Source organism: Nicotiana tomentosiformis, chromosome 2, assembly GCF_000390325.3.
Source record: "Nicotiana tomentosiformis chromosome 2, ASM39032v3, whole genome shotgun sequence".
NCBI classification, from domain to species: Eukaryota; Viridiplantae; Streptophyta; class Magnoliopsida; order Solanales; family Solanaceae; genus Nicotiana; species Nicotiana tomentosiformis.
This window is the reverse complement of record NC_090813.1, coordinates 51,554,977-51,567,070: the sequence shown is the minus strand read 5'-3', so window position 1 is coordinate 51,567,070 and position 12,094 is coordinate 51,554,977. Positions and strand designations below refer to the sequence as shown.

The 12,094-nt window shown below is 33.8% G+C and overlaps 2 protein-coding genes across 2 annotated transcripts; both read left to right on the top strand.

Moving 5' to 3' along the window:
* Positions 1-811: 811 nt before the first annotated feature.
* LOC138904792 (uncharacterized) lies at positions 812-3,349 on the top strand. The gene is made up of 6 exons (XM_070193296.1): positions 812-1,012; positions 1,294-1,357; positions 1,532-1,825; positions 2,232-2,389; positions 2,656-3,103; positions 3,168-3,349. Exons 1-6 carry the CDS (start codon positions 812-814, stop codon positions 3,347-3,349), a joined length of 1,347 nt encoding a protein of 448 aa, XP_070049397.1.
* Positions 3,350-8,115: 4,766 nt separating this feature from the next.
* LOC104086317 (uncharacterized) lies at positions 8,116-11,765 on the top strand. The gene is made up of 4 exons (XM_009590556.4): positions 8,116-8,502; positions 9,559-10,347; positions 10,589-10,636; positions 10,728-11,765. Exons 1-4 carry the CDS (start codon positions 8,317-8,319, stop codon positions 11,046-11,048), a joined length of 1,344 nt encoding a protein of 447 aa, XP_009588851.1. The 5' UTR covers positions 8,116-8,316; the 3' UTR covers positions 11,049-11,765.
* Positions 11,766-12,094: the final 329 nt, after the last annotated feature.

Here is a 12,094-nt window from a genome sequence, read left to right as displayed (position 1 = left end):
CTGAACAACATAATGCCCTTTTAATGAAAAATCATGAAGCTCCCCCCCCCCCTCCCCACCCACAAGATCATCTCCATTTCCAGAAGCGAATCTGGGAACGATAGATCCAAAGTCTGAAAAAGCAAAATAATTATCGTGGTCGTATAAATATACGTGGGCATGACAAAGGGCGAAATAATAATCGCCATGGTGGTGGTCGTTATAAACAAGAGAACAATAAGGGTTCTCAGAATAATCCTTCAAAAGGCAAAGGTAATGTTTGCCACCGATGTGGTATGAAAAATTATTGGGTACGAATTTGTCGTACACCTGAACATTTTATCAAACTTTATCAGGCATCTATAAAAGGGAAACAAAATAAAGTTGAGATTCACTTGACTTTTCAAAATGATGTTGAGGCGGGCCCTATGAATAATCATGATAAAGTTGAAGCAAATCTTGCCTATAAAGATGATATTTTTGAAGGTCTTGCACATATTACTCACTTAGAAGCTAGAGACTTCTTTGAGCATCATAACTGAAGACTTATTATTAGAAAAAAATTATAAGAATAAATGTATATCTTTTTATGAAGTTCATATTTTGAATAAAACTTTTTATGTTGTCAGTATTTAATTTCATAAATGTAGTTTCTTTTGTTCTTAAATTTTTCAATATTATTTATGATGTATTTTTTTTCTTATTCTTGAAGAATATGAAAACTTCACAGTCTCCAGTTGGCCGTATGAATAATAAAGAAAAAATATGTCTTCTAGATAGTGCTACGACGCACACCATATTAAACGATAAGAGATATTTCTCTTATTTAATTATGAAAGAAGCCAATATCATAACAATATCTGATAGTACAAAATTAATTGAGGGCTCTGGAAGAGCGACTGTATTACTATCAGGAGGAACTATATTGGCTGTTAATGATGCATTATATTGTAGTAGGTCTCAAAGAAACTTGTTGAGTTTCAAAGATATTCGCCAAAATGGCTATCATATTGAGACCACTAATGAAGAAAAGGTTGAATACCTTTATATTACCACAATAAAAGCGAAAAGAAGTATGTGCTTGAAAAACTTCTCGCATTTTCCTCCGGATTATATCACACTAATATTAGTATAGTTGAATCACATGCAACAGTAAACAAGGAGTTTACTAATGATTTTATTATTTGGCATGACCGGTTGGGCCATCCCGGTTATAATATGATGCGCAAAATAATTGAGAATTCACATGATCATTCATTGAAGAACCAGAAGATTCTTCAAACTAAAGAATTCTCTTGTGCTACATGTTCTCAGGGAAAACTGATTATTAGACCATCAGTAATTAAAGTTGGAGTTGAATCTCCTGCATTTTTGGAACGTATATAGGGTGATATTTGTGGGCCAATACACCCTCCATGTGGACCATTCAGATATTATATGGTTTTGATAGATGTATTTATAAGATAGTCACATGTGTGCTTGTTATCAACCCGCAATTTGGCCTTTGCAAGGTTACTAGCTCAATTAATAAGATTAAGAGCACAGTTTCCAGATTATGCAATTAAGACATTTCGTCTTGATAATGCTAGTGAATTTACGTCACAAGCCTTTAATGATTATTGCATATCAACTGGGATAACAATTAAGCATCCAGTTGCTCATGTTCATACTCAAAATGGTCTAGGGGACTCATTGATCAAACGCCTCCAATTAATTGCTAGACCAATGCTTATGAGAATAAAACTTCCCATTTCTGCATGGGGCCATGCTATTTTGCATGCAGCAGCTCTTGTGCGGATCAAACCCACAAATTATCATAAAGTCTCCTCAATACAATTGGCTTTTGGTCAGGAGCCAAATATTTTCCATCTTAGAATATTTGGATGTGCAGTATATGTTCCAATTGCTCCACCACAACGCACAAAGATGGGACCCCAAAGAAGATTGATGATATATGTTGGGTATGAATCTCCTTCTATTATAAAATATTTGGAACCTATAACTAGAGATTTATTTACAGCAAGATTTGTTGATTGTCATTTTGATGGATCAGTATACCCAATATTAGGGGGGAGAAAATAAGCAGTTGCAAAAGGAGATAGATTGGAATGGACTATCACTATCTCATTTAGATCCTCGAACAATTCAATGTGAACACGAGGTTCAAAAGATAATTTATTTGTAAAATATTGTAAATCAACTACCTGATGCATTCACTAATCTACCAAGGGTGACTAAGTCACATGTTCCAGCTGCTAATGCTCATATTCGAATTGATGTCCCGGTTGGACAATCTATAAATGCAAATGAGTCTAAGACACACTTGAAACGTGGTAGACCAATTGGTTCCAAAGATAAAAATCCTCGAAAGCGAAAAGGAGCAAATGATCTAGGAGATCATAATATGGAGGTAATTGCTCAAAAGAGCCATGTGACATAACAAATGATAAGATCTCAGAAGAGGTCCATGTACCTAAAAATAATAAGAATGAAGAGATCTTAATAACTTATGTCTCTACGGCAAAAAGGTGGAACCGAAATAATATTATTGTCGACAACAATTTTGCTTATAATATTGTTGTTGAAATAATGCAACAAGATGAGGATCTTGAACCAAGATGTGTCAATGAATGTAGACAGAGAAATAATTGGCAAAAATGAAAAGACGATATCCAGGCAGAATTAGTGTCACTTGAAAAACGTGAAGTATTCAGATGTATAATTCGAACACCTGAAGGAATAAAGCTAGTGGGATACAAATGGATTTTTGTGCGAAAACGAAATGATAAAAATGAAGTCGTTAGATATAAAGCACGACTTGTGGCACAAAGATTTTCGCAAAGACCTGTCATTGATTATATGGAGACATATTCTTCTGTGGTGGATGCAATCACTTTCAGGTATCTTATAAATTTGGCAGTCCATGAAAAACTTGATATGCGTCTAATGGATGTTGTCACAACCTATTTGTATGGCACATTAGACAACGAAATTTATATGAAAATCCCTGGAGGGCTCAAAGTTCCTGAAACTAATAAAAGTTTTCGGGAAACTTATTCAATAAAGCTTCAAAAATCCTTATATGGATTGAAACAATCAGGGCGAATGTGGTATAATCGCCTGAGTGAGTATTTGCTGAAAGAAGGGTATAAGAATGATCTAATTTGTCCTTGTGTATTTATAAGAAGGTCGTGTATTTATAAGAAGGTCTGGATCTGAATTTGTTATAATCGCTGTGTATGTTGATGATCTAAATATTATTGGAACTCCTAGGAAACTTCCAAAAGCAGTAGACTATTTGAAAAAAGAGCTTGAAATGAAAGATCTTGAAAATACAAAATTTTGTCTTGGTTACAAATTGAGCATATGAAAGATGAAATTTTTGTCCATCAATCAACTTATACCGAAAAGATCCTAAAGCGTTTTTATATGGATAAAGCACATCCATTGAGTACCCCGATGGTTATGAGACCACTTGATATAAATAAAGATCTATTTCCACCTCATGAAAATGATGGAGAGATTCTTGGTGATGAAACTCCATATCTTAGTGCAATCGGGGCACTAATGTATCTTGCAAATAATACTCAACCAGATATAACTTTTACAGTAAGTTTATTAGCAAGATTTAGTTTCTTTCCAACAACATGACACTGGAATGGTATTAAGCATATTTTTAGATACCTCCGATGGACTATTGATATAAGATTATTTTATTCTTATGAATCCGATTCACAGTCGATTGGTTACGAAGATGTAGGTTATTTGTTTGACCCACATAAAGCCGATCTCAAATATGCTATCTATTTATTTGTGGGGGTACAATTATTTCATGGCGTTCAACAAAACAAACTTTAGCTGCTACATCTTCCAATCATGCAGAGATAACAGATATTCATGAAGCTAGTCGAGAATGTATATGATTGAAATTAGTGACTCAACATATTCAACAATTGTGTGGTCTTTCTTTAAAAACGAAGATTCCAACTATATTATATGAAGACAATGCTGCTTGCATAGTTCAACTTAAAGGAGGATATATCAAAGGAGACAGAACAAAGCACATTTCACCAAAGTTCTTTTTCACACACGATCTTCAGCAAAATGGTGAGATAGATGTTCAACAAATCCGTTAAAGTGACAATCTAGCAGATTTATTCACTAAGGCATTGCCAACATCAACATTTGAGAAGCTGAGACATAAGATTGGAATGCGTCGTCTCCGAGATATCAAATAAAGTTTTCATCAGGGGGAGTATAATACGCGATGTACTCTTTTTCCCTTAACCAAGATTTTGTCCCATTTGAGTTTTCATGGTAAGGTTTTTAATGAGGAAGCACTCAATGCGTATTACAAGATATGTGTACTCTTTTTCCTTCACTAGGCTTTTTCCCACTGGGTTTTCCTAGTAAGGTTTTAACGAGACACATTATCTTTTAAATGGACATCCAAGGGGGAGTGTTATAAATGAGATAAATGCATGTGAGTGAGAGGAATGCATTGTCTGTCCATTTAACATACTTTGTATTCATGTACTCAATTAAGAAGTACACTAACTTATAACCTTTGAATATATTTGTGCCTTTATAAATAGGGAACTTTTGACCCTATGAATAACACACCAAGAAAAGAAGTAACAAAATCACTCCCCCTCATATATATTTTATCTCCATTAGTATATTGTTCTATTGTGCTCTCATTTCTTAACGGTTCATAATTACTAATTACTATCAATTTATAAGTCGCCATCCAGGCAATGCAATTTATATGTCGCAATTTTTTGGTTTTCGTTGGTTTCATCAAATGTTGCTTTGGTGCTCTCAACCGGTTTCTCTAAACATAAAGAGGGTTTTGGTAATCTTTTTCTGGCTATTATGAGATTATTGAGATGCTAGACATTAAAAATTCAATATATACTTCGACATTGGTTAATTCAATATAATAATAATTATTTTAAAAAAAAAATAATGCAATATATTACTAGACTGAATTAATATCACAAACGTGGTATAGTAGTATACCGTTTTAGTCTTTTGGATATTACACGAAGGGATCCTCTCAATATTGGAATGGCAGCACCATTTCTTTCACATTAGATTATTTCTACAATCCCCATAGGCGACTCTTCTCATATAGGAGTATCAAATTTTTAATGGTCAATGGTCCACAATGCACCAGTGAGAAAGTTCCATTTAATTGCCTATACATTTTAACATTGCAAAGACATCAATATATTTTATTTTTTTAAGTTTAATATGAACAATATCCCTTGATATTGGTCTACCTTTACGCTGATAAACATTCGAGTGATAGTACCTCAATGTGAAGTTATAATATGTTCCATGCCCAAAATAGATATATAATCAATATTATACATTAAATAACAAAAACCTGTTGATAATGAGTATGGTTTTAAAAATTCAAGTGAAATTTGATATTAGGTAAGCTCACGATCCGTGCAGTAGTGTCATATTAAACAACATGGTAATTCTCGATAAATCTGTTGTACCTTCATCAAAACGATGAATTAAAGATGAACAATGTACAATTTTATAAGTCGCATTTAATGAATTCGATTTATAGGATGCCTTTTATAAGTCACTGTTAGAGAATGCGCTTTATAAGTCTCAAATAGATAATGCAAATTATAAGTCGCAATTGCTCCCGTTTATAAATCCCTTTGTGTTTATCTTCCGGTATTTTCTCTTTTTTATTGGTTTCATCAAATTTGCTTTGGTGCTCTCAGGGATGACAATGAGGTGGCGCGGGGCGAGTTTGAACCTATGCGAGGCAGGAACAGTTTAATTTTTTAATTTTTTTAAAAAATATTCAAGCAGGTTGCGGGGCGGGGTGGGGCGGGTCTTCACTCTCAAACATCGATTTATTAACTATGTGCTCTGAACCGATTTTTCTGAACATAAAGAGGGATCTAGTAATCATTGTGTGAGTGTCGTGAGATACAAGACATTAAAAGCCCAATATATATGCTTCGGCATTGGTTAATTCAATACATCATAAACACTACATTTTTATTGTTTTGAGAAAAAAACGATGTAATATATTACTAAACTAAATTAATATCATAAACGTAATATAGTAGTATAGCGTTTTAGCCTTTTGGATATTACACGAATGGATCCTCTCATTATTGGAATGGCATAATCATTTATTTCACATTAAATTATTCCCAATCCCATAGGCGACCCTTCTCATATAGGAATATCAAAATTTTAATGTCAATGGTCCACAATGCACCAAAGAAAAATTTTCATTTAATTGCCTAGACGTTTTAACATTGTAACAACATCGATATATTTATTTATTTTAATATGAAAAATATCCCTTGATATTGATTTACCTTTTACACCGACAAATATTTAAGTGATAGTACCTCAATGTGAAGTTAGAGCATGTTGCATGCCTAAAATAAATATGTAATCAATATTATATATTAAATATAAAAAAATATTGATAATGAGTATGATTTTAAAGATACAAGTAAAATTTGAAGGTAAGCTCACGATTTGTGTATTAATATTATAATAAACTACATGCTAATTCTCGGTAAATCTATTGTACGTTCATCAAACGGTGAATCGAGGACGAACAATGTACAATTTTTTAAGTCGCAGTTATAGAATGCGATTTGTAAGTAGTAATTATTGAATGCCACTTGTAAGTCTGCATTTCTCTAATACTATTTATTAGTCGATGTTCATGAATGTATTTTATAGGTCGTTATTAGAGAATGCGTTTTATAAGTCGCAATTTCTCATTAATCTCTTTGTGTTTATCTTCCTATATTTTCTATTTTTATTGATTTCATCAAATTTGTTTTGGTTCTCTTAACCGATTTTTCTCAATATAAAGAGGGCTCTGGTAATTTTTGTGTGGGTATCATGAGATGCTAGATATTAAGAACTCAATATGTGCTTCGACGTTGGTTAATTCAATACATCATAAACGTAACATTATTATTGTTTTTAGAGAAAATTATGTAATATATTACTAGACTAAATTAATGTCATAAACGTAATATAGTAATATAATGTTTTAGCCTTTTGGATATTACACACGGGATCCTCTCATTATTGGAATTGCAACATCATTTCTTTCACATTAGATTATTGCCCCAATGGTCATAAGTGACTCTTCTTATTTAATTGCTTGGACGTTTTGATACATTTATTTATGTTAATATAAACAATATCCCTTGATATTGGTTTACCTTTACGTGACAAACATTCAAGTGATAGTACCTCAATGTGAAGCTAAAGCATGCTGCATGCCTAAAATAAATATATAATCAAAAAATCGTTGATAACGAGTATAATTTTAAAATTAAAGTAAAATTTGATATTAGGTAAACTCAAGATATATGTATCAATGTTATATTAAAAAACATGCTAATTCTCGATAAATCTATTATACGTTCGTCAAACGGTGAATTAAAGATAAACAATATACAATTTTTTAAAATTTGATTTTGCAGTTTACTTGCAAATTATGATTTGAAATCTTGTAACTCAAGCCCTAATTTTTTATTATATTTTTTTATATAGAAGGTAGAAAACGTACCAAGAAGATTAAACGCATAAGATTCTACATACTAACCAATATTTTTATTAGTTTTACAAAATTATTTTTCATTCATAAAGCAAACCAAAATACTCTTCAACAAAGAAAAAGTCCAACGTAGTTTTTTATAAAAATTGACACAACAATTATTTAAAGACATTTTCCTTAATAGGTAATCTAAACACACACGAAAAACTAGATAGCTTATTTGTCTCATCCTTATTTGCTTGAGAAATGGTTAATTATTTGATTTGGTTCTTACATGCTAAAAATGGGTGAGCTTAGTTTGAGAGTTCATTAATCTAATGAATATATATTGGTTAATTATTTATAGATCAAAATCAAATCCAAATGTCACCTAACATTACCCAACAAGATGAATATTGAAGTATAATTGGGTAAATTAGTAAAGCAAAGGATGATCTAACTCAACAGTTTTAAAAAGTCATATATCTCTGAATAAAAGAAAGGAATTAAAAAAAGGCTACAAAAATTAAAAGCAGGGAAAACAAAAGCGAAAAAGAGGAAAAAGTGGAGAGAGACTTGTATTGAAGGCCACATATGTTCCCCCATTAACGCACTGTCTCGTCTTCTGTTGCTTCTCTATCAACCTTTTCTTTTCCTCCAAATCCATAGAGCTATACTATTGATTTGATATTACTCGAAATTAAATCGGGAAATAATCAAATTTCATAAAAGAAGAGAACAGTCTATTATAATTTTCAGATCAGGATTGTTTGATTTAGTCATAAAGCATAATGTCTTGCTCATCATCGTCGTCGGCATCGGAGGATGAAGATGAGGGATTCGATTCTTACAGGAAAGGAGGATACCATGCGGTGAGAGTCGGCGATTCATTCTCCGGTGGCCGATATATCGCTCAGCGAAAACTCGGCTGGGGAGAGTTCTCCACTGTTTGGCTCGCTTATGATACTCGATCATCCGTGAGTTTTTATCATCTTCATTATTTCTTTTGATTTTTCCTGTCGGTGTTTTTCTGTGAATTCGTCAGAATGTATGCTTATTTTTATTCATTTTTTGATCAATATTTTGGCCGACCTCAACTAGCTTAGGATTGAGGTGTATTAGTAGTTTTGTTGCTGTAATTATCATTATTACTTACAATTTTTGTTAAATAATTATCATTATCATTCGTTTTTAGTTTTATCTTTTATATTCATTTCTTTCATGATCAATGATCCGAGAAAAGGTTGGTGAACACCAATATGATTTATCATTTGCACCCGGTTTCAAATTTTTTTTTCCAGATGATTAATTTAATTGGATATCGTCTTGCTCAAGTATCATTGCCTTTTGATTTTTTGATTAGTGACTACTTGCTACAATGTGTTGATACTTTGCTTTTTACTTGACTTGCTTTTTACTTGGTGATTGGATTCAAATGAAGGAGTTATTGTGATGGTTATATGGCTATCAGGGGAAGATAAATAATAAAATTGAATTTTTAGCCTGGACTTTCTTTTTTCAAAATTTGACCAAGTCCGTTCTTTCTGCAATAAAGAACTTAACATGTCAAGAGTTTTGATGGGCTTTTTCTTCCCCTTTAATCCTGAAAACTCAAAGAAGTTAACATGACATTAACACGGAGCTTATCCACAAATGGAATTGTGGAAATAGGTGATGCTCTGCTGGCCTATAATGCACTTTAAGATGTCAAGATGCCTATTTGTATATAAAGTTGAGGTTACTTTGTTTGTGGTCAAAAGCATTTGTCTCGGGGAGCAACTTTGACCTGATTTGGAGTCAGTTGAGTGGATGGTAGAGTGAGTTTTTAAGATTGATTATCAATCTATGAGCAGCAGCCCTGTGTGTGTGTTCAAGAACAACCTTTTATGAGAGCATTCTATTTAGAGTAAGCACGTGCAGTTTCTCTTCTTCATGGATTCTTTTCTTCGCCTTTTCTAGTGATAAATAGCCATTTAGTTCGCACTAAAATGTCTCAAGCAGCTGACGCCATTGCTATATTTGTTTTCTCCTAGGAATATGTTGCTTTGAAGATCCAGAAAAGTGCACCACAATTTGCTCAAGCAGCTCTTCATGAAATTGAAGTCCTTTCTGCGATTGCCAATGGTGATCCATCGAATAGTAAATATGTTGTACGACTTATTGACCATTTTAGGCACACTGGCCCTAACGGGCAGCACTTATGCATGGTTCTTGAATTCCTTGGCGATAGCTTATTGAGGCTGGTCAAATATAATCGCTATAAGGGCCTTGAAATGAACAAAGTTAGGGAAATATGCAAATGTGTTTTGACTGGTTTAGATTATTTGCATAGGGGACTTGGAATTATTCATACAGACTTGAAACTTGAAAATATTCTTTTACTTTCTACAATTAATGCCACAAAAGATCCCATTAGATCCGGAATGACTCCCATCCTTGAAAGGCCTGAGGGGAACCCTAATGGAGGAGTAACAATGAATATCATTGAGAAAAAGCTAAAGCAAAGGGCAAGGAGAGCAGCAGCTAGGATATCTGGAAGACGGTCTTCAATGGGTGGGGTAGGAGGGACTCCAAAATCAAATAGATCCCTTGATGGGATTGACTTGAGGTGCAAGGTTGTGGATTTTGGAAATGCATGCTGGGCTGATAAGCAGTTTGCGCAAGAAATTCAAACAAGGCAGTACAGATCCCCTGAAGTTATACTTCAATCTGGATATTCATTCTCTGCTGACATGTGGTCTTTTGCTTGTATTGCATTTGAGCTTGCTACTGGTGAGATGATGTTCACTCCCAAAGGTGGACAAGGTTTCAATGAGGATGAGGTAAGACGATTTCATTTATGTTTCCTTGATTAACTGTTCTTTCACTGCATAATGCAGCTATTTCTCTCTTTTTTTTTTGGAATAAGTATTGCGACTTTCTGATTTGAGGTCTGTTTTTTTGGGTGTAAGGCGGAGTCGACCTAGCCTTAGAAAGAATTATGTCTAATCAATTTTACCTCCTGAAGAGAAATTATTTTAAAACTTTATTTGACTATATTTGTTATTATTTGGTGGGTTGCAGGATCATCTAGCTATGATGATGGAGCTTCTAGGGAAGATCCCTCGGAAGGTTAGCACATTATATTGCTTTTGTGGGCCTTTAAGAACTATTTCTGAAAATAGCTGCTGAAATTTTCTTTTACTAACTTCTGGTGGAGCAGTTAGCCATTGGTGGGGCTAGATCCAAAGATTACTTTGACAGGCACGGAGATCTGAAGAGGATCCGTAGGCTGAAATATGGTTCTCTAGATAAATTGCTTGTTGACAAGTTTAGGTTTTCTGAAATTGATGCCCACGAGTTCGCCGAATTTCTTGGTCCTCTTCTTGATTTTGAGCCAGAGAAACGACCAACTGCTGAGCAGTGCTTGCAACACCCGTGGCTCAACTTTAAAAATCTTAAGAAAACAGAGGTGAAGAGTGAATCAGGTCTGGAAAAGGTTAATGTCGGAATGAGCAAGCTACAGATTAAGGTGGGTAAGTGATGTAGGGATCGATGGTCTTCTCATTGCTGTGCAGCCATATGTCCCACTCTCCAGCCTGTACCAGTGTCGCTTGTGATTTAATTTTTGGATTGTTTTAATTTTGAATTAGATTTGATTCATTTATTAGCTGTGTATTAGTAGTTTTGAATGATCATGACGGGGAAATGACATCTGAAGTAGAAATTGACCTCTCTCCTAAATATTCCGAGCTGAAGCTTCACGTGGTTGTTTTAGTGAAATTGACAGTCACTGAAGAAATGATTCCTTCATTCCCTTTTGAAAAAGCAGTTGCCCGTGTTCTTTTAAGGGCCCTGGGGAAACAAAGCAAGCTCCATAATGACTATATGGCAGCATTAGAACTCAGCATTATCTGCCCAGGCACGAGACTTTAGCTGCCTGAGAAAGTTTGCTTTATTGAGGCACTCTGAAGAAGTATGTGAATAAAAGGGGTTGCTTTTGTATATTTAACATTGGAAGGAGCAGGTGGAATCCTTGATCTTTTATTAGCCTTGAGATTTTCTAATGGACGTTAGTGGCCTAAAATCCGGCAGAGGATTTCTAACTCATGTTGAGGTCCTATGACGAAAGATCATAAAATTCTGCATACAAGATTTTGAAATTTTGTAAATCGTTTCCACTTTTTTTTTTTTATTTTTTAAAATCTAATTATTGTATTGGTTCTTGCTAAGGAATCTAACTTGTCATGTGTATTCAACATCTCTTGTTTCTTTGGAAAATGTAGAAGTATATCGTTTGAGGTTTTGACTGAAAGAGAACGACATCAAACAAATAATTTTAGTATGATTGGCTTTTAATTTTTTCGTCCTACTCTTACAGAATGTAGGAGTTTTTTACTTTCTATGTTAGAGTTAACAAAGCATCAGGAGCTATTCGGTAAGTATTTTCTCATGTGAGATAAATGTTCAAGAAATGTATGCGGTTGACTCAATAGTTCTATTAAATCCGTAACATGAAAAGATATCAAAGAATTGCAACATTCTAGGTAGGTCCTTAGATATGAATACAACAGCAAAAAAATCCGACTT

What these genes read in the sequence shown, in the direction of transcription:
- LOC138904792 (XM_070193296.1), top strand. Translation starts at nt 812, where the DNA reads ATGAAAGAAGCCAATATCATAACAATATCTGATAGTACAAAATTAATT. An exon ending in AGACCACTAATGAAGAAAAG is followed by an intron (nt 1,013 to 1,293) that starts GTTGAATACCTT and finishes ACATGTTCTCAG; the next exon opens with GGAAAACTGATTATTAGACC. An exon ending in AATGTGGTATAATCGCCTGA is followed by an intron (nt 3,104 to 3,167) that starts GTGAGTATTTGC and finishes ATTTATAAGAAG; the next exon opens with GTCGTGTATTTATAAGAAGG.
- LOC104086317 (XM_009590556.4), top strand. Translation starts at nt 8,317, where the DNA reads ATGTCTTGCTCATCATCGTCGTCGGCATCGGAGGATGAAGATGAGGGA. An exon ending in CTTATGATACTCGATCATCC is followed by an intron (nt 8,503 to 9,558) that starts GTGAGTTTTTAT and finishes GTTTTCTCCTAG; the next exon opens with GAATATGTTGCTTTGAAGAT. An exon ending in TAGGGAAGATCCCTCGGAAG is followed by an intron (nt 10,637 to 10,727) that starts GTTAGCACATTA and finishes CTGGTGGAGCAG; the next exon opens with TTAGCCATTGGTGGGGCTAG.